Source organism: Corvus brachyrhynchos, unplaced genomic scaffold (assembly GCF_000691975.1).
Source record: "Corvus brachyrhynchos isolate BGI_N302 unplaced genomic scaffold, ASM69197v1 scaffold309, whole genome shotgun sequence".
NCBI lineage: Eukaryota > Metazoa > Chordata > Aves > Passeriformes > Corvidae > Corvus > Corvus brachyrhynchos.
Genome location: NW_008240227.1, coordinates 1,080,054 through 1,098,747, shown reverse-complemented (window position 1 = coordinate 1,098,747; position 18,694 = coordinate 1,080,054). Strand labels below are relative to the sequence as shown.

Here is an 18,694-nt window from a genome sequence, read left to right as displayed (position 1 = left end):
GAAGCTCATCTTCACTGCTGCACCCACTGAAAAGTCTCCAGAGGGTTAAAATGGAATGAACGGTGCCCCAGGCCAAACAGGATTTCATTCTTTCTAGGCAAGGGTACTTAGAAGAGTAAATAGAATTTGTCAGTGTGTGCAAATACAACTTTAAGAACAGTGAGTGAATCTTGCAGGCAAGAGGAACCCTCTCCAGCTCAAAAACTTGCATGTACAGAAACTATAGGCAGCTGGGTTTGGTTTCCAATGGGCAACTGCCTCTAAAGGAAAGTAGTAGCAGACCTGTCAGTGTACCTGTTAGTACAGCTGGAAGCGTACTAACAATTTTTTTTGAAATGTGGTTGTTCTAAGTGCATCTCTAAGATACATAGATATTTTGGTGCAAATAAAGATTTCTCTTGCTTCTGAGAACTACACCAAGACTGTTGCCTGTGGGGTGCTGGCTCTGCCTCATAGCTTGGAGCATTTGAGGAGGAAGCTCATCTTCCCTGCTGCACCCACTGAAAAGTCTCCAGAGGGTTAAAATGGAATGAACGGTGCCCCAGGCCAAACAGGATTTCATTCTTTCTAGGCAAGGGTACTTAGAAGAGTAAATAGAATTTGTCAGTGTGTGCAAATACAACTTTAAGAACAGTGAGTGAATCTTGCAGGCAAGAGGAACCCTCTCCAGCTCAAAAACTTGCATGTACAGAAACTATAGGCAGCTGGGTTTGGTTTCCAATGGGCAACTGCCTCTAAAGGAAAGTAGTAGCAGACCTGTCAGTGTACCTGTTAGTACAGCTGGAAGCGTACTAACAATTTTTTTTGAAATGTGGTTGTTCTAAGTGCATCTCTAAGATACATAGATATTTTGGTGCAAATAAAGATTTCTCTTGCTTCTGAGAACTACACCAAGACTGTTGCCTGTGGGGTGCTGGCTCTGCCTCATAGCTTGGAGCAATGGGCAAGGCAACACGCTGACTTCAGCCACCTGATGCTCCAAGTCACAGGGTAGAGATGACAACCCACCCCACGGCCACCCTGGGAATGTAGCTCCTAATTTCATCTCTTTGTGGTTGCTCAGGCAGATACCTGATGCACCAGTGGTAGAGCTGCCTGTGCATTCCTGACCCCTGCAGGGAGCTGCAGTTGTACAAAGCAAACAATTTCAGGGCTGCAGGAAAAGGACACGATCTATGCTGCCAGCTCCTACTCCAATTTTTCAGTTCTATTTTTCTATCTCCTATGGTGTCATTGGGATTTTTTTCTATTGCCCAAATTGGGCACTGACTTGCTCCCCCAAACTGCAAAACAGAAAGTGCCTGGAACATCCCAGTGGGGGGAATCCAGCCTTGTTCCCCCAGCCAAACCCTCACGTTTGATTTCATTTCCATGCAGTCCAAGAAGACCTACGAGCAGAAGTGCAAGGAGGCGGATGAGGCCGAGCAGTCCTTTGAACGCACCAGTGCTTCAGGCAACCAAAAGCAAACAGAAAAGGTACCTGAGATGACAGTGCTATTTAGAGGGAAAACTGGGGGGTTTACCTTTCAAGGTACAAGAGAATACAATTAACCAACTATTCTACAGGATGCCAGGGGCTGCTTTGTCTTCAAATTAACCCCACAGAATCCTCTGGGAAGGGACTAAGTTATCTAATTAATTTATCCCAGGCTGTGATCCAATTGTTCTATGAATCCTGGGAGGAAACTGAATGAGATTTTTCTCTGAAATTATTCATTAAGCAAAAGAAACAAGTCAAAAATATGTCATGCAGTTAGTTTTGCCTTTTGGTCTTTTACACTTAGTAGGCATAGCATCTTACATTAAAATGCATATTTTTCCTCAACATTTTTCTCCTTATGGTGAGTTTAATTTCAACTAAATTTACAGACTCAAAAATAAATCGTTGGAAATTAAGGCACTGCAGTCCTTCCTTGCATCGTCTTGATACTTGTAACTGACAATTCACTAACTTTTAATGGGAACATTTTACAGTGAAACAGATGGAGAAAACAAAATAAATGAACTCCCTTTGGCTCGATAAAAATCAGTGCAGTGTAAGCAAAAGGATCAAAAATCATCTCAAGGAGTGGGGGGCCAGTGTGGAGACTCTAAAAACAGCATCAGAACTTTACATTTTATTTCCAGCATTCCCTAATCTTTGATGAGCAAACCCCTGCAGCTTAGCTGCAAAGAGGGGATGGGATCCCGGCCCTGCCGAAATGACACCAGAACATTTCACAGCTTCAAGTGGCAGCTAAACCTGACCCAGCTCCTTTCATGCAGAAGGATCTCAGGGTGCACCATTGCTGTTTCTTCCCTGCACATGCCAGCACGTTGGGAATGCACAGAGGCAGCTTTCACAAGCTGTTTAATTCTGCTCAGCATTTGCAAACAGTTTGGGCCAGGAAGCAAATAAGAATGAAGCTTCTGTTCCCAGCTTACTACACGTTTCCCAGCCAGCTGTGATGAGGAATATGATTGTAAGAACCCCTACCTGAGCCTTGTCTTCAAGGGCAGGATGGAAGAATGTTTACACTGATGTCTAGAGCAGTGCATTACTGTACTGTCATCACCATCTGTGCAGAAAGACCTGCGAGTACAGACCTGTCAGTGATGGCTGCTTTTTCATTTGCTAAAAGCTGCAGGTTTTTAAACAGAGAAGTTCTACTTAGAGTGAATTTTGCTTTTAGGCTTCTGAGTTGTTATGGGAAATAATCTGGCATTTGCAAAGTATTTTAAAAGCTGTGTGCTTTTTATCTGTGTACTACATGAGAAGCTTGAAAGATGAAGAATTTTAACTGCCATTTATTTCTGCTTATAAATATCTATTAGAAAAGCACATCAAACAATTGAGAAAAACCAACTCAGCCAGCAGGCACAGCTTCAGGCTGGATCATGCTGGCTCTGAGCTCCTACGGCAGGGATGTCTGAGTGGAAAGCTTTCCCTCGAAGTCATTGGACCTACGGCTGCACCTGGGAAATTCTGGTCCCTTCTCCATAGCACACATTCAACATACCATGCATAAAGGGGGGGCAGCCAGGAAGTGCTTGAAAGTTAGAGACTTTCCCCTAGGAGGGAAAAAAGAGCAGGCACAAAAAACTGGGGCAGAAGCAAAAATATCGTCAGAAATTAATTTGGGGTGTTTCTTTTCCTGTTTCAGAGCCAGAACAAAGCCAAGCAATGCAGAGAGGCAGCAAATGAAGCAGGTGATGCTGTTTGCAGCTAAACTATGATTCTTCTCAGCAAAGATCTACCAGCACAGGATTTTGATAGAACACCATCCAAATCACCCAGGCTGTCTCCCAAGTCAGGGTTCCCAAAGTCACCTGCCCAAAGACTAATGAAGAAGCCTCTAAAGAGCAGCAACCTGACAGTCATCTGCATTCACGGTCCTTTGTGGAAATATCAGTGCCCTGCTTTCATTAACGAATTTATAAACAACTTCCTTTAGGGACTTCACCCAGGGAAGAAAAGCTCTTCTTGAAGCAAGTTTGAGAAAGCACAGTAGACATTCAAATTGCCTGGAGACAGCCCAAACCAGATAGCCCGTCCCCATGTGCGTGAGCACAGTAGTGATCTCCAGCCACAAACGTGTATGCCCAGGACAGGCCAGCACACACCTGAGCTGGCTCATGAGCTCAGGCTTGTCTCTCCCTACTCATGGAAGAGCTTACACCGAATCATGTGGCTTAGCCGGCTGGCTTGGAATGGAAAGAGCCTAAGGATGCTGAGTGCCCAAGCATGGTCCAGGCTCTTCATCTCTGAATTGCATTATCCCTACTGTAAAGTTTATAAATGATCTGCAAACCATACAGAGAGAATCCTTCCCTAGTACATAGCTACAAAGAAAAAAACCCAAAGATTATTGCGCCCCGCCAGTTCCAAGCTCAGACATTCTTGTGATACTCAAGCAAACCACAGGCCTGCAGCATAGAAATCACAGTAAAGGCCTAATAGGAGGAAAGAGAGAAAGGCTGTATCACTTTTACCTGACTGTTGGGTTTCTGTTGCGTGTGTCTGTGTTTACAGAGAACGTGTACAAACAGAACATCGAGCAGCTGGATAAGGTCAGGACAGAGTGGGAACAGGAACATATCAAAACCTGCGAGGTAAACATTGACTTTTGCAGCGATGTTTGCACACTCTTTATTTTATCTGATTTGAAGATTTCAGTCTAAGGCCTGAAATACCATCCCAAGGGTTTTGGTGTTTGCTTTATGTGGAGTCTCAGTAGATGTCTTTGCAAAATTACTGCAAAAACTAGGGCTTACTTAGACATAGCTGCTGCTGTCTCACTGACACTCTCCTTGCTTGGTCAGCATATCTATGTAAAAATAAAAGAGGGGAATAAGTGCAGAGGTGGGAGAGGTGGAGCAATATATGAACAGGTACATACCCCAGTCAGTCTTTATGTTTCATAGCACTTGAAATTTACCTGCAAGAATATTTGTCCTCTGCCATGGAGTAATATTTCAGTTGAAAGGTGGTGGTGGTAGAGAAGTCTCTATTTCCATTTTGTTGAGGATGGACCAGGAGATTTGCACTTGGCTATTAAGTTTTGCACAACAATTTACAGGAACTGGTTGGCATCCAAAGCAGCCACCCATTTGATCAGAGTAATCCTTCAAGTACATTTGCCCATCTGCTAAAGTCTGATTTTTCTATATTTACTTGTTGCAGGCTTTATTTCCACATAAAATAAAATGCCAGAAGCATAGCTTTCCAGTTCTCGGCTTCCTCTTAAATATTCCCTATCTGAGAGGACTGAAAAGCCCCACAACTGGCACAGACATTTCCATAGATGCATATTTTCTCCCTTCTTAAAAAGCCAACAAACCAGTGAAGCATTCCATAACCTCACACTCTCATTTTGTCCCATATGGTTAATCCTGACTAGCCCACAGAGTTTGTGACCTGCCCACTGCTTAATCCAAACAGCCATTCATAAAGGAAGGACATCTTTAATGCCGTCTTTCAAAAGTGCTTGTAGAGAGAAGAACTGATACTTTTGGTTTTTTGTATTTTTTTTTAACTAGCAGTTAGTACAAAACCAGCTTAAAATCCTACACTTCTTGGCTGCATAGTGGGGAATCTGGAAGTGCTGGGGTTGCTTAGATCTCTGAGTGCTGGACAATCATAGCCTGAAAATGTTGGCTGGCAAGCGGCAACACCAGGGTGACCTTTGTCACAGGGGCTGTGCCACATTGTCATGAGATGCCCAGGTTCTCCAGCAACACGAGGGATGTGTCAAACACAAGACCCAGCTGTGCTTTTCTGGGTGCTAACAAGGGCTTAAAAGCCCAGAGTCTCTACACTTCCCTCTTGGACTAACAGCATTTCCTGACAGGACATCATTTACCTGGAAAATTCCCAGTTGGCTCTGGTGCTCTTTCAGCAGCCTTGAGGGCCACAGGTTTTCTGTTCAGAAGGGTATTGAAATACTCATTCTCCACCTGGCAGGTTCTCTTTAAAAGCTTTTACTCTCAGAAACCAGTCCCCACAGCAGCTTACTCCCTTGACAGATTCCCTTTTCTGGCTTTTTTTAGTCAGTAAGCTATTAGATGGCAGGCAGCATACCCAACTGAGTGTTCTGCTGAATGTTGTATACATTTGGGGTGTTCTGGACATAATTACTAGCAAATGGAGATGGAGACAGATGGCTGGAAGCATCTGAGCTTTTTACACCTCATAGAAAACCAAAACCTGATGTTCTACTTATAACAGTACAATGTAGAGATCAGAGCGATTTAGGTTTTTTAAAGTTTTTAAAGAAAGGGTTTATCTGCCTCTTCCCCCAAATCAGTTCACACTTCTCTCTCTACCCCCTTCATTCTTCCTAAGCAGTGCAGCAACATGAGGAAATCAGACAGATGAAGGAAAGGAGTAGACTCTGAAGACAGAAAAATGCCTTCTCTTTACCACAAAAATATCTTAGATATGCAGACTCAACTCCAGAGAGCCTCAAGTACTTTCAAAAGAGAAAAGTTTAGAGACATTTTAGATGGCAGAGGTGGATAGTTTTGGCTCTACCTCTAACATGAATACAACCCTTTCATGCCAGTACTCTACTGATCTGTTAAACATCAAGATTTCCTTCAGTGTGATGGGCAGACAGGAAGGACCCTGACTCTGAAACCCTCAACAGAAGAGGTAGCAGTCAAATCCAGACCTGGATTCCTCTCCCCTGCTTTGATTTTGTCTCTAAAACATAACTTTAATTTGGTGCAACCAATTAGAACAAGTTTTTGAGCATGAACAGTAGATGTAGTTTCTCCACTAACTGAAAAAACATCCTTTACAATGGGGCCTTCAGAATGGGTTTGCATCCCCAGCCCTGTCACAGCCTGCAAAGTAAATAACTCGGTATGAGGCTACATCAGGTTTCCTTTTTGGCTTTAGGTCTTCCAGCTCCAGGAGTGCGACCGCATCACAATCCTGCGGAACTCGCTGTGGGTGCACTGCAACCAGCTCTCCCTGCAGTGTGTGAAGGATGATGAGGTACAGCCTGGCTTGCCCTTCTCTGCAGTGCTGACTGTGTCCAGGGGAATCTCTCACTCCTGTTCTCTCTAGATGTAAACCAGATGCATGTCTGGATGCAACACAGTGTGTGTCACGCTTGGTAACACTCACATGTGTCCTCCTTGGTTTGTTGGGGAATGCTTTTTGCTACCAAAACACTCAGTTGAGTATATCTGGGCTCTGACACAATTTCAAAAAAGGCATCCAGTCATGGCCTCAAAACTGGAAGATGTAAAGAATACACTACATTTGACTTTGAATGGCTGTTTCCTGCTATTAATTTCTTTATTGCATTGAAAAGTCCTGGGCTGCCTTTGTCCTCCTCTCTTTGAAGACTATCCAGAGCACAAACAAGCAGGTGTGTTTACAAGAATATTTGTACAGGGGACAGGCTAAAGATCAGCCAGGTCAGACGTGTATCAAGTATAAAGTGTCTCTTAAGGGGAAAATTACTACAAGAGCATTATTTGTTAATTCAACGTGAAATGTTAAAAGTTAAATTAAACTCTTGGATTCTGTTTTGTAGCTGTATGAAGAGGTTCGGGTCAGCTTGGAGAACTGTGTTGTAGAGTCAGACATAGACTACTTCATTAAGACGAAAATGACAGGAACACAACCTCCAGGTAATTATTCCTACTGGTCTTGTCAGATGACTTGTGCAGCACACGTCCTTTGGAGGTGAAACCAGCTGGAGGAGTTTCTGCTCCAACTATTTTTTCCCACCTGCCATAGCTCACTTCCCCCTCACTGTGCTGCCATCGCTGCCTGTGTGGCGCTGTAAGTGGGATAGTGGAATGATCCAGCTTAAAAATAACCCTCCAAAGAAGAAAAAACTTGTTTTGGCTTTGCAACCAGGCTCATTTCACAGTGCAGCTGAACTGACACTGCTAAGGAGGTGGCAAATTGCCTTTCAGAAATGGCAACTTCAGCTTCCTGCAGTGGTGACAAGACAGAAGCCAACTTATCATGTAACTGCACCCCAGGGTCCCTTGACAGAGGTGCTGTCTCTTCATTTGCAGCACAGAGAAGACCCAGTTTTCTATTCTGTTCCACATGCCCAGTGGGGAATAACAAATTTTCTGCTCTCAGAAAGTTGTTTGCATAAGCCAAGACTTTGGCTGGGGGAAATTCTGAATGAAATTGGCTCTGCCCCAGCACACAGAAGTGCTGTCAGGTTCACAGGCTCTGCCCATTCAAGCCAAAGCTGCCTTTTCCTTGACTTCAATGCTCAAAACCTCTAGGCTGAAATGGAGATTGACACAGCAAGAGGCAAGAGCAGTTGCAAAATGAAAACCTGCTGCTCCAAGGTAGGAGTTCTCCAAGCACTCCGCAGGAAAGGAGCTGTCTAATATGTCACGTGGCCCAACCACATCCGAGTACTTCAACAGGCAACACAAGATAGTTACAGGCTGCTTCCAGCTCTGGGCAGCTGCTGCAGCAAACAAAGACTTAGCTGATGTCACAGATCTCTTCCTGAAAAGCTGAAAAGATCTCTTCCTCTAGTTTTTTTCAATCTGTGCAGATACTCTCTCACTTCCCCTCACTGCTCTAACACCAAGTAACATCAAGAGAAAATCCCCTCAGCAGTCCACAGAGCTTACTTACTTTCAGTCAGAGTGGGGAAGAAGCTATACTAGCACAAGAAAATTTTATCCTGATAAAGCCCTTCCATGCTAGGAGTTGTACAGGTACAAAATCAGCTGCATGAAGGCCCCAGCCCTGGGGATAATTATCTTGTACCAGAACAAGTTCCACCCCTTTGATTTCACTGGAGAGCTCAAAGCTGGCAGGAATTACACCCCAGGACCTTCTTCAGCAGAGCTGGGTGCTGCCACTAAGTCAGCACTGAGCTTTCTGAGGCCTGCTTTTCACTCAGCCTTTGTGCCATTACTCCTACGATGATTAAAAATTGGGATTTGGGGAATTTTTTAGAACTAATATATTGATACTGGTATACTGGATGCCATTTTGCTGCTATAATTAGTCTTCTTCACATAGGGGATTTAAATTCACAGATATAGGAGAATTTACCCGGGAAAAATTACATTTTCAGCAGCAGAAGGGAGAACTGTGCCTTGCAACAGTGTGAAAGTTCTGTATACTAAGAAATTTGTGATTCTCAGCTAGATTTTTTTGGTTTTGGTTTTTTTTTCCCCTGTGTGAGATTTGTCATTCTCCAGTCACCTAGGCAATTTCTATGAAAAGCTCTTGGCTATGTCAGGAGTCATTTCTAATAAGAACTAGGTGGAAAAAACCTTTGAGAGCTTTATGAAAGGCAAAGAAAAACCTAACTTGTTTTTTTGTTGTTTTTATTTTTGCCACCTTCTAGAAGATGACATGTTCTGGAAGCAAAATCCTAATATCTCCATAGCTCTGGCTAATGAGTTTGCACTGTAGCACATGTTGATCTGTGCTATTATTTGCAAAACGCATGAGGAAATCCATGTGTAATTTTGCATTGTGGGGCAGAAGACCTTCATCCTGATCAAACCTTCTTGATGGTCTTACTCACTTCCTCTTCTACCCAGTCTTACAATACCCTCTAGACTGGAAACTGTACCAAGGTGACAATCCAGAAGGGCAACAGGAGACCCTTAAATTGGTCAGAAAACTCCCTAATTACTGTGAGTCTTGTTTGTAGGGATTCTTCACACTCACTAGCTCTATGTGCCTGCTCTGCTTATTATCTTGGCTGACGCAGTGTGAGAATGTCAACATAACCTTTAGCCCAAGTCCAATGTCTTTCTTAACTTGCTGGTATCAGGGCTGAGATAAAACAGTATCACAGACTTCACTCTTGTTTGTTTGGCTCTCACACCAAGCAGGCAGAAAGGGTGTGTGGCCACCAGCTGTAAGCAGCTACACTGGGAGCTCTGAGATGACAAATAAATCCATCTGTAACTATTTCATCTGTAAAGTTAGATCTGGAAATGGTCTCAATTTCACCCTTAACGACACCATAGGGGAGAGTGAAGGAACTGCAACGTAAATGTGTTTGAGAGAACAAAACCCAAGTATCTCTGGGTAAACAGCAAATAAGCTCTCAGGAGGCGGATGGGGGAGATATGAAAGGTGGGAAACACACGAGGAAATTGCTCGTTATTGCTGCAGGCAATAACACTCAGATATCTCCCCAGCTCTGACAAAAATTCCTGACTGGATACATTGAGGAAAAAAGAAACAAAATGTGCTGCAGCAAATTCTATCATGCACACAGTCTGAGGCTCACAACGACCACACTCTGCCCCCTTAAATCCTGAGCTTTGAGGAAACAGAAGAAAGAGCCATGGAGGAAACTGCCTTCCTCATAGGGTATTCACAGCTCTTCGAATAGGGCCTCAGGCCCCTGGCTGTGCCCAGCTTAGGCTGAGAGTGCCTTGCCACCAGGGACTTGGCTGTTTGCAGCCACTGCAATGGCTTTTCTCAAGACCCCGGGTTTCCCTGAGCTGCTCCAGCCACCCTCCAGGTGAGGGCAGACAGGTGCTGCACTGCAGTTTGCTCCAGCAGCCCCAGGTTGCACTCTGGCAGAGAGAAAACTGTTTTCTCACAGTGTTTCCTGTTTGAACATCTCATTTTTATTGCCCTGTTGCAGATGCAATAGGGTATGAGAACTACTACAGCAGAGAGCCCAACAGGCGCAGCAGCAGCCCCACCCAGTCCTGTGGGATGATGAAGAGGTGAGTGGGAAACTTCAGTTCCCAGGTATTTCTCTATATCAACAGCCATGCATGACGACAGAAAACATGACATGGAAAGTTATTACTTCTTTCTTTGTAGCAAGAGGCAACTATGTATCAGTAAATGTGACTTGACAGAAGAAGTAAAGGTAGTAAAATGGAGTCAGAGTAATTTTACCTAGTGGGAAGAGGGACAGGGGATGAGTTCATCACACAATTACTCAGCTGGCAATGGGTAGCAGTTACTTGTTTCCTCTTTCCTAGTGAGTCAGGGCACGTAACAACAAAACCAGTTTGTTCCAGGGAGGGTGAAGGCTGGGAGCAAGGGCTGGGAGAGCCGTCCTTCGGGACAATTCCTCCAGGCTTACGGCACCACTCAGCTGAGCAGAACAAAGAGCTGCTCCCTCTGTGTGGATCAAAGGGAAAAACACAGGGCAGAAAAACTGATTAGGGAGGCAATTTTCCTTATTCTGATCCATTCCTGTTGGTAAGTGTTAGAACATGGATGCAGTTATATCAGCAGAAGAGCATGGTGGTTCTATTGGTTTAAATATTTCATACTACAGTGGCTAACTCACAGTGGGGAGGGCATCACAGTTAAAGCAGAAGAGATTTATAATTCAACAAGCCCTATGACATGGCAAAGACAGAAAGCAGGCTGTGATCTCCCATTTGAAATGTGGTCCAGGCTTGCCAGTGAGCTGATCAGGGTTATACACAATACTTTGTTTTTCAGTTGGAAACTGGACCTTCTCTAATAATGAATTCAATGCTGCATCCTGTGCAGTTACATCAGACAACTGTACTGCCATTCAGAATACAACTGTGAGCAGCATGGGCAAGGAGCCTAGAGAGACTCAGCCTGAATCTTTCAGGAACAGTTGAGATAGGATATCCATTTTCCAGAAAAACTGAATGTTCACTAGCTGAAAAATCAGACCCTTTAAATACGCCTTAAGCATGCAATGCTATTTCTATCTCTGCTTGAGAATCCTAACCCATTTTCTCACTTTACTTAGTCTTCAGTACCCAGCTGTGATATAGGAAATAACTAGGGATAGATTAAAATAAAAATTCACTTAAACTCACAGCTTTTAGAAAGGCTCATTACAGAAGCTCTGTATTTTAAAATGTATCAGGGTTTTCCTTAAGCACAAAGAGATGTTAATCTCTTATAAACAACTGACAATTCTCATAATTTTAACATTGTGAAATAATTGGAGTTTCACACCACGAGCCTTTGGCTCTACAAAAAAATATTATCTGCTGCATTTCATGCACAATTTAGTGATGGCTGATGGTTCAATATACTGCTGCATTTTTAAAAATACATTTTTAATGGAGGATAAATATATCTACAGCATAAATGAAAATAGAAGGCCATGGGAAGAGGTGACATCTACTTGGTGTGAAGCAGATGGAGGGAAGGCTGAGTCAGAGAGCTGAGATGAAGGAATGCTCATACCCAGGCCTGTTCACTCATTTTGATTTTGGCTTCTCTTGGTTCTGCAGATTCTCTGGACTTCTGCATGGGAGCAGTAAAAACAACACGGAAACTGCCACTCCTTCAGCCCCTCCTCTGGGTATGCTCTGCAGGAAATCAGTTTACCAGATGTGTTTGTTTTAGATCGTGTTGCTAAACCAGGCTTTGACACAGAGCAGAAATGCACAGCAGATATTCACTTGCTGGCAGGCAAGAGTAGTCTGGAAATGAATTTTGCTTGGATGTGTATTAAACAAATTTCCCAGATTAAAGTGCCAAATAATCCATAGACTCCATCTAGGCGTGGGGGACTGTACATTCAGAGCAGCAGTCTGACTTAGATATTAGTTTTCTCCTTGTGTTGAATAACTACCACTAAAAGGCCAAAAGAATACATAAAATTTTTAACAGACCAGGCATTTGGCTTATGAATACAAATATCCATCTCATCTCCCAGTTACACTGTTGTCTTGTAATCCTTGTAACTAGGAATTTATAAGATGATATTTAAAACACAGTGTTTCGACTATGTAGAAGGTAACAGTTTGACATTTTTATTGGTTTGATAGTAAACAAAAGCATTTTAACTGTAGTTCTTACCAAACGAAAAGTTGTTTTCAAACAGCTTTAAAATCAACTGCCTCTGTCAGACCTGCCTGCTTGGGCACCCAGAAACAGAGCCCAGACTCTCACTTGCTGCATTTGGTGCTCAGCAGGGGAAGCTCCCAGACAGATGCCAGGAAGAAATAAGGAATTTCGCAATTATAACAAACTTACTAAGCCAAAACAACTGCAAAAAAAGTTATGTCCATGACAAATAGCTGTGTGAGAACTACAGAAACCACTGGAAAATGTCGGTGACCCATTGGCACAGTATTTTCCATTTTTCTCAAGGGGAAAAAAAAGCCCTATGTGAGTCACTGAACTGCTAGAATTTTATACCCCCAGTAGCAACATTTTTAAACCATTTTAATCAGACCATTTCCCTCCTTGTATTGTGTTTCACCAGGGTAAACATTTTTCCCAACCTGGATGAGGCTGAAGCTAGTTTCTGACCTCCCACAAAGTTCAATGGGTGTATTGTCATCCCATCAATGGGGGACAGTTTTTGTGCAACACTTTACCTACAGTTCACAGCAGCTTTTCTATACATGTACATCTCCAGGCAGAGAGAGAACAGAAACCCTTGTATTTGTGAACTCTTGCATATGATCCCACGCATTTATAAGCAACTGAACCCTTTGTTTCTGTGGTGGGTATTTCTTCCTTGTTTTTTTCCTACCAGAAAGAACAGACGGAGTCTATGCATCCATTTTTGTACATGAAAAAGCTGGGATCACATCATCACAGGACTACAGAGTACTTTATGACTACACAGCCCAGGTAAAAAAAGGCTTCAAAATAAATACTTCATAGTGTTAGATTTAAAATAAATGATACTGATTCAAACATCTTGAAACTGTAAATTCTGTGAAGGAGATATTACCATCATTTTACAGCCAGGGACATGATTTGTTTAGCATGCTGGCTCTCCATGCTGGAGGGGACTAAATCCCACAAAGGATATTCTTTCTCTATACTTCCATGTTGCAAGTTGCAGAATCACAGTGGATGTGGTTCATCTGCCAAAAGATTGTTAAAGAGAACAACCTGCATCCTTAACAGGGATATTGAATTCTCCCTGACTCCAGTCTTAACTAGGCAGAATACAATTAGTAAAAGGTTGTGAATGGACTGGTTATAAATATTTGCTAATTCTGATGGACTCCAGAACCTGGACTCCAACCCCAGTTGCTTTACATGTCAGTTTAAAGGTTCCTTTTACTAGCTTTAGATCAGCAGAAGAAACAGCATCCAGGAGGTCTCATGTCTCAGTGCAGAGAGAGCCTCACACCAAGGGACCTGCCGTAAACAGCCAACATTGAAGAAATGTGACAGTGACAAAATAGATAGCCAGATAAATGATGAAAACAGAAAAAGCTCAAGAGGAGCACTTGCCCTTTAGTGCAGCAGTATTCCAACACCTTTTATTAGATGTTGGGGGTTTTTTGCTTAATTTTAAACTTTCTTTTATTATTTACCTGAAATTTCATGCAAGCACAGCTGAAAGCACCTCACTGTTAATGGCAGTTCCCCTAAGGAGACAACTGGATCAGCTTGTTACTCCCGGAGTCGCCTTAAAACTATGCCACACAGGGATTTTCCCTGCTGAGAAAAGAGCCTGTTACTACCTTTAGTATATGTACATTGAGGCCTCTCATTTTTTGAGTCCATTCTTACCTACTCAGGTGCATTAAATTTAGTTTTAGCTGACACGTCAAACATCTCTGGATGTTTTCTATTTACTACACTGTGGGTAGCAAAGTGGTTTCCTATGGAAAATAGGGCAGCACCACTGAACACTGATAGCTGCCTGGGAGCTCAGGGAGAGCTTATTTGCAACTACTGCATTTGTCTGGGGATGAAAGGCACTGCTGTCGAGGAGTCACTGTTCCCCCACTGGTCACTGCTGTTCCCTACTAAAAGAACTGAGAGACCTATTTCAGGCATGGATTAGCAGAGACACTTTTATCCCCCTTAGGCATTAAGCTGTGCTCTGTTTTATTTAGCAACACCTGCAGACTATGCAGGTCATGGTGAGCTGGTTTAGGAGAGTTGTATTTAACCCCTTCTGGACTTCCCCAGTGATAAAACCACCAAGTTATGCACGAGGAGACACCCTGGAGGCTGGGGAAATTTGAGGATCTTAAGGAAATAGCCCAAATGCTTAATCCCTCACTGTCTGGTATTTCAGGCTCATTGCAACCAGAAGGACACCAGCAGACTGTTGATGAAGGGCAGGACTAAAAAAAACCCCACCAGATACATGCTTGGGCCCTCTTGTGCTCTCAGGCTAATTACATTTCTTTTCCCTTTCTCCTTTCAGAACGTGGATGAACTGGACATCAGTGAAGGAGACATTGTAGCTGTCATTGCAGAAAATGAGGATGGCTGGTGGACAGCAGAAAGGAATGGGCAACAAGGCTTCGTGCCGGGGTCTTACCTTGAAAAGCTTTGATGAAAAGAAGCCCCAGTCCTCAGACTTTACAAATACTCTATTACTGAAAACAATCAGCACACAAGGTCTGCTTCAGCTGACCAAGGGCCTCCCAATAATAATGTTTTCTACAACTACCAGTCAGGAAATAACCAACTGACCATGCTTTTCTCTCCCTTGCTCCTGCCTCATCCCAGCATCTCCTGCCCTACACTGTCTACAAAAACCATCCTCACTCCTGAGAAATTAGGACTTGCATGCTTTGGCACAGTCCTACCTTCAGCACACTGTGCTGCCAGCAGTGTTGCAAAGCTCAGAGACCCTGGGAGGAAAATCCTGCCCAGATCTCAACTGTGCAAAGGGAAAAGATCACAGAAGCAAGTGCAGTTTCTCCAGATGGAGGACTGTCTCCAGCCAGCCTGTGAGCCACCCTCATGGTCACAGCAGCCACGTTCTCTGCCATGGATCCCTTTCTCTCCCTCCACAGACCATGCTGGCATTTTTAACAGTGGATGGATTATAAGTCACTGATGAAAACATGAAAAAAAGTGAATGCAGCTAGAGAGGAGCACCTGAAGGTCCAGGACACCTCCCTAGCAGGAAAACTTGAGGCACTCCCCATCGCAACCATCTCCTAAGACAATGAAATGCATGCTAGCAATGGCTCTGCTTTGCACTGGATTCTGGGACAGATGATGGGCCCAAGGCTTGCTTTTGCCTTGGTTGGAAGGTTTCCCTAACGCCTCTTCGGGATTTTGAAGTTTAAAAATCCAACAACACAAACAGCAGCAAAGCCTCCAGCAGTGCTGCACTGCCCTGATTCCTCTCCTCTGAGCGCCAGAGAATTGCCAATTACCTCCTCCTGCAATCTCCACACTGGTGTCAGCAGGGCAGCCTCCCTTCCACCTCTCCTTTTCTGCCCACAGGCTGCTCTGTCTCCATGTGCTGCCTGCAGCCTCTGCACCTCTGGGGTTGCTGGCACAGGGACATTCTGGTTTCTTTGCAGGCACGCCTAATGTGCTCATTCTTCAACAAGCCCTCTTCAGAGAAGTTGCACTGTGCAGGTTCACTGTATTTCACAGATTTCAGCTCTATCAGTCTTTCTAGTTCAATATTTAAGAATGTTTCCAACTGTTACTGTACTGTACAAGGGATTGATGGATAGTTTCTGCTACTCCTCCCTTTTCAGTACTTCAAGATAGTTAAAAAAACATTAAAAATCGGTGATTTAATTTGAATTAGAGCAAACTGTTTCTGGGGGCAGAATGACTGTGTTTGCCAAGATTTCCGGTCTTATAACTGAATCAAGACAATGAAAGTTAATCCTATGGCTATCTCAAAGGCATGGAGGAGGGAGGAACTGTTAGCTCAGACACAGCAAGAAAGACAAGAGAAATTTAGACAGAAGAAAAAAGTTGTAATGGCCAATGCAATCTTTTCTTAAATGAAACACAATGAAGGTCAGAGGCACTTGCAGTATCTTATTCGAATTCTTTCTTCAAGAATGGAATAGAAGTTGCTGCAGGCCCTTTTTCTTTAGCTGCCTACAGTCCTTTGCACAGGCACACTTGTCCTTCCCATACTCCCACAAGTTACCATGCAGCACATCCACATCAGTGCTGAAGGGCTCTGAGCCCCTGGCATTAGCACAGGCTCAGGAGGAGCAGAGATGGCACTGAAGGCAGCAGTGTAAGAACAGCAGTGCTTGTCCAGGCTGGAAAGGGAAGGAGAGGTTTCTGTGACCATGCCTGAAGTGACAGAAAGATGCACAGTAGCTTCAGCTTGGCCAGGGCTTTATGAGTGGAGGCTGCCCGACAACCACAGCATCCCCTGTTAGCTACAGCAGGAGAGGAAACTGAAAGCACAAGAGCTTTAATGTATTTACTTCTTGAACACTCAATCTTCCACAAAGAAGACTGTAAGAAACCAACACATAAATAAATTTAGGTAGGTATTTTGCAGATTATCTTAATTAAACAGAAAAAAAAACCCCAAAACCACTGAGATGCACCTTCTCTAATGATGTGGGACACATGGGTTTTGCAGGACTCCTCAGTTCTCTGGGGGCCCAGACAACCTCACACAAGGCACTGCAGGGCCCAGTCTTGATTACCCTGAAACCCCATTACAGATCATCTTTGCTTCCATGGACCACATGGTCCACATCACCAACAGACAGCGAGTGGTATGGTAGCTGCTGTTTCTATCCCATCAAATCATTCCGTATTTTTGCTATTAAAGTCAGGAAACCAGTTTCCTTCCTACCAGTCTCTTCTTCTGTCAAGTAAATACTGTTGAATGGCAAGAAGTTATAGGTATTTCAAAATCTCCCCAGTGTCACAGCATTTGGGTCCCACATGCTAACTCCAGACTGTTCAGGAAATGAAAAAGCACCAGCAATGTTTTCTCATGAATCCTCTGCTTCACATTGTCTAGATATGGCTTGGAACTACTTATCAGCCAAATTCTTCAGTTTGCCCTATCTGCATGGCAGCACTTGTCACAAATAAAACAGAGATATAGAGAAATACCCTCTGAGAATACCCACATTTTAGGTGTCATCCATCTACCCACCCCCATCAGTACGAAAAACAGGAAGGTCAGTTGTAGGTTACTACCTTAATAATACTGTCCTTTTTAACATTTCCTCTCCAGTTGGTAACATCTGGGCAATAAAACTGACACAATCAAGTTATCATGCAATTTTCAGCTAAGATGGGAAACTGAAACGGGCCCTTTCCAGTGGCATTCTTATACTAAAGTCAAAATATGCATACTGTTCTCTTTTACCATTTACTATCAGTTAAGGAGAAGAACAGGAAAACCTATAAAAAATAACATTTAACCAATGGCAACCACATGCAATTAGGAAATGTCTGCAAGTGCAGTGCGAGGTCTGTTGCTGCACAGAACAGATTTCTGCATATGGCATATTAAGAGCACACAAGCCTGTAGTAACAACAAAGTAGTATCAGACTAGAAACAGAGATCCAAGAGACACAGCTCTAGGATAGCCAACACAGCCAGGCCTCCTGCCAAGCTCAGTGATCTGTAGAGCCATCCAGCTTCCAGCATTTCCAACAACTAGGCAGCTAAAAGGAAGAAATTAACCTCTTCCCAGCTGAGCATGTAGCAACAGCAGGAGCACAGTGAACTGTTCATAGTTTGAAGTGTTGGGTAGAATGAACAACCCCAGCATACATCAGCCAGAGAGCTGACAAATCATGTACATAAGGCATAAACAGTAAAAACTCTTACCTTGGCTTCCTTCTTGTCTTGCTTCTTCAAGAGGTGCACTCGTAGTCTGAGTCTCCTCTCCAGAGGTAATTTTCTCCCAGTTGCAGCTCACTGATTACTGAATGCAGTTTAAGTGGAAGCACATGGATGCCAAAAGGAGATGCACTACAAGCCAAGCACCAGGTGGTGGGTGTCTAATAGGAGCCTGGTTGGGCATTAAGGAACACCTAACCTCACCACTGGTGGATAACTTACACACTTTGTGGTACCACAGAACCTCCTGGCAGAATCACTGTGCTGTGGCTTAACTGTACAGGCTTAGAGAGCACAGGGGACTCTGCATCAGCTCTATACAAAAACAGTAAGAAAAGTTACTGTTAACCTGCAGCGTGGAGTGGCAACAACTCTGCACAAGACAGGACAAACTGTAGTGGCCTGAACAGCAGCCTGTGCTGCTCCACACCATCTCTTTTCCCTGGCTTTCTTGTCCTCCAGCTTGCAGGGCTGGGGCATTGAACACAAGAGCAGTTACCAGCCACACAGGTACGAGTTCTTCACATGTCCTTAAACAGGAACTACACTCCAAGCTAGTGAGCAAGAAAGGAAACAAAGTTGTGATGCTGAGTCTTATCTGGCCTCTGGAAAGTAAATGGCTGCTAAGGGACTGCAAGGGCTGATAGGCTGGGTTTTGTAGGGGGAGAATACTTGTGTGGAGAATTAGATTTTGGAAGAGGAATTAGTGTCCTGCCTGTGACTAG

At 43.7% G+C, this 18,694-nt stretch overlaps 1 protein-coding gene across 1 annotated transcript in view; it reads left to right on the top strand.

Moving 5' to 3' along the window:
* PSTPIP1 (proline-serine-threonine phosphatase interacting protein 1) overlaps nucleotides 1–17,963 on the top strand; it is a 52,528-nt gene extending 34,565 nt beyond the window's left edge. The window contains exons 7-15 of the mRNA XM_008641951.2: nucleotides 1,378–1,476; nucleotides 3,144–3,189; nucleotides 4,013–4,092; nucleotides 6,383–6,481; nucleotides 7,029–7,125; nucleotides 10,095–10,179; nucleotides 11,692–11,762; nucleotides 12,948–13,045; nucleotides 14,589–17,963. Of these exons, the coding sequence (XP_008640173.2) occupies nucleotides 1,378–1,476; nucleotides 3,144–3,189; nucleotides 4,013–4,092; nucleotides 6,383–6,481; nucleotides 7,029–7,125; nucleotides 10,095–10,179; nucleotides 11,692–11,762; nucleotides 12,948–13,045; nucleotides 14,589–14,720 (807 nt within the window). The 3' untranslated portion in view covers nucleotides 14,721–17,963. The remainder of the gene's footprint in view (nucleotides 1–1,377; nucleotides 1,477–3,143; nucleotides 3,190–4,012; nucleotides 4,093–6,382; nucleotides 6,482–7,028; nucleotides 7,126–10,094; nucleotides 10,180–11,691; nucleotides 11,763–12,947; nucleotides 13,046–14,588) is intronic.
* Nucleotides 17,964–18,694: the final 731 nt, after the last annotated feature.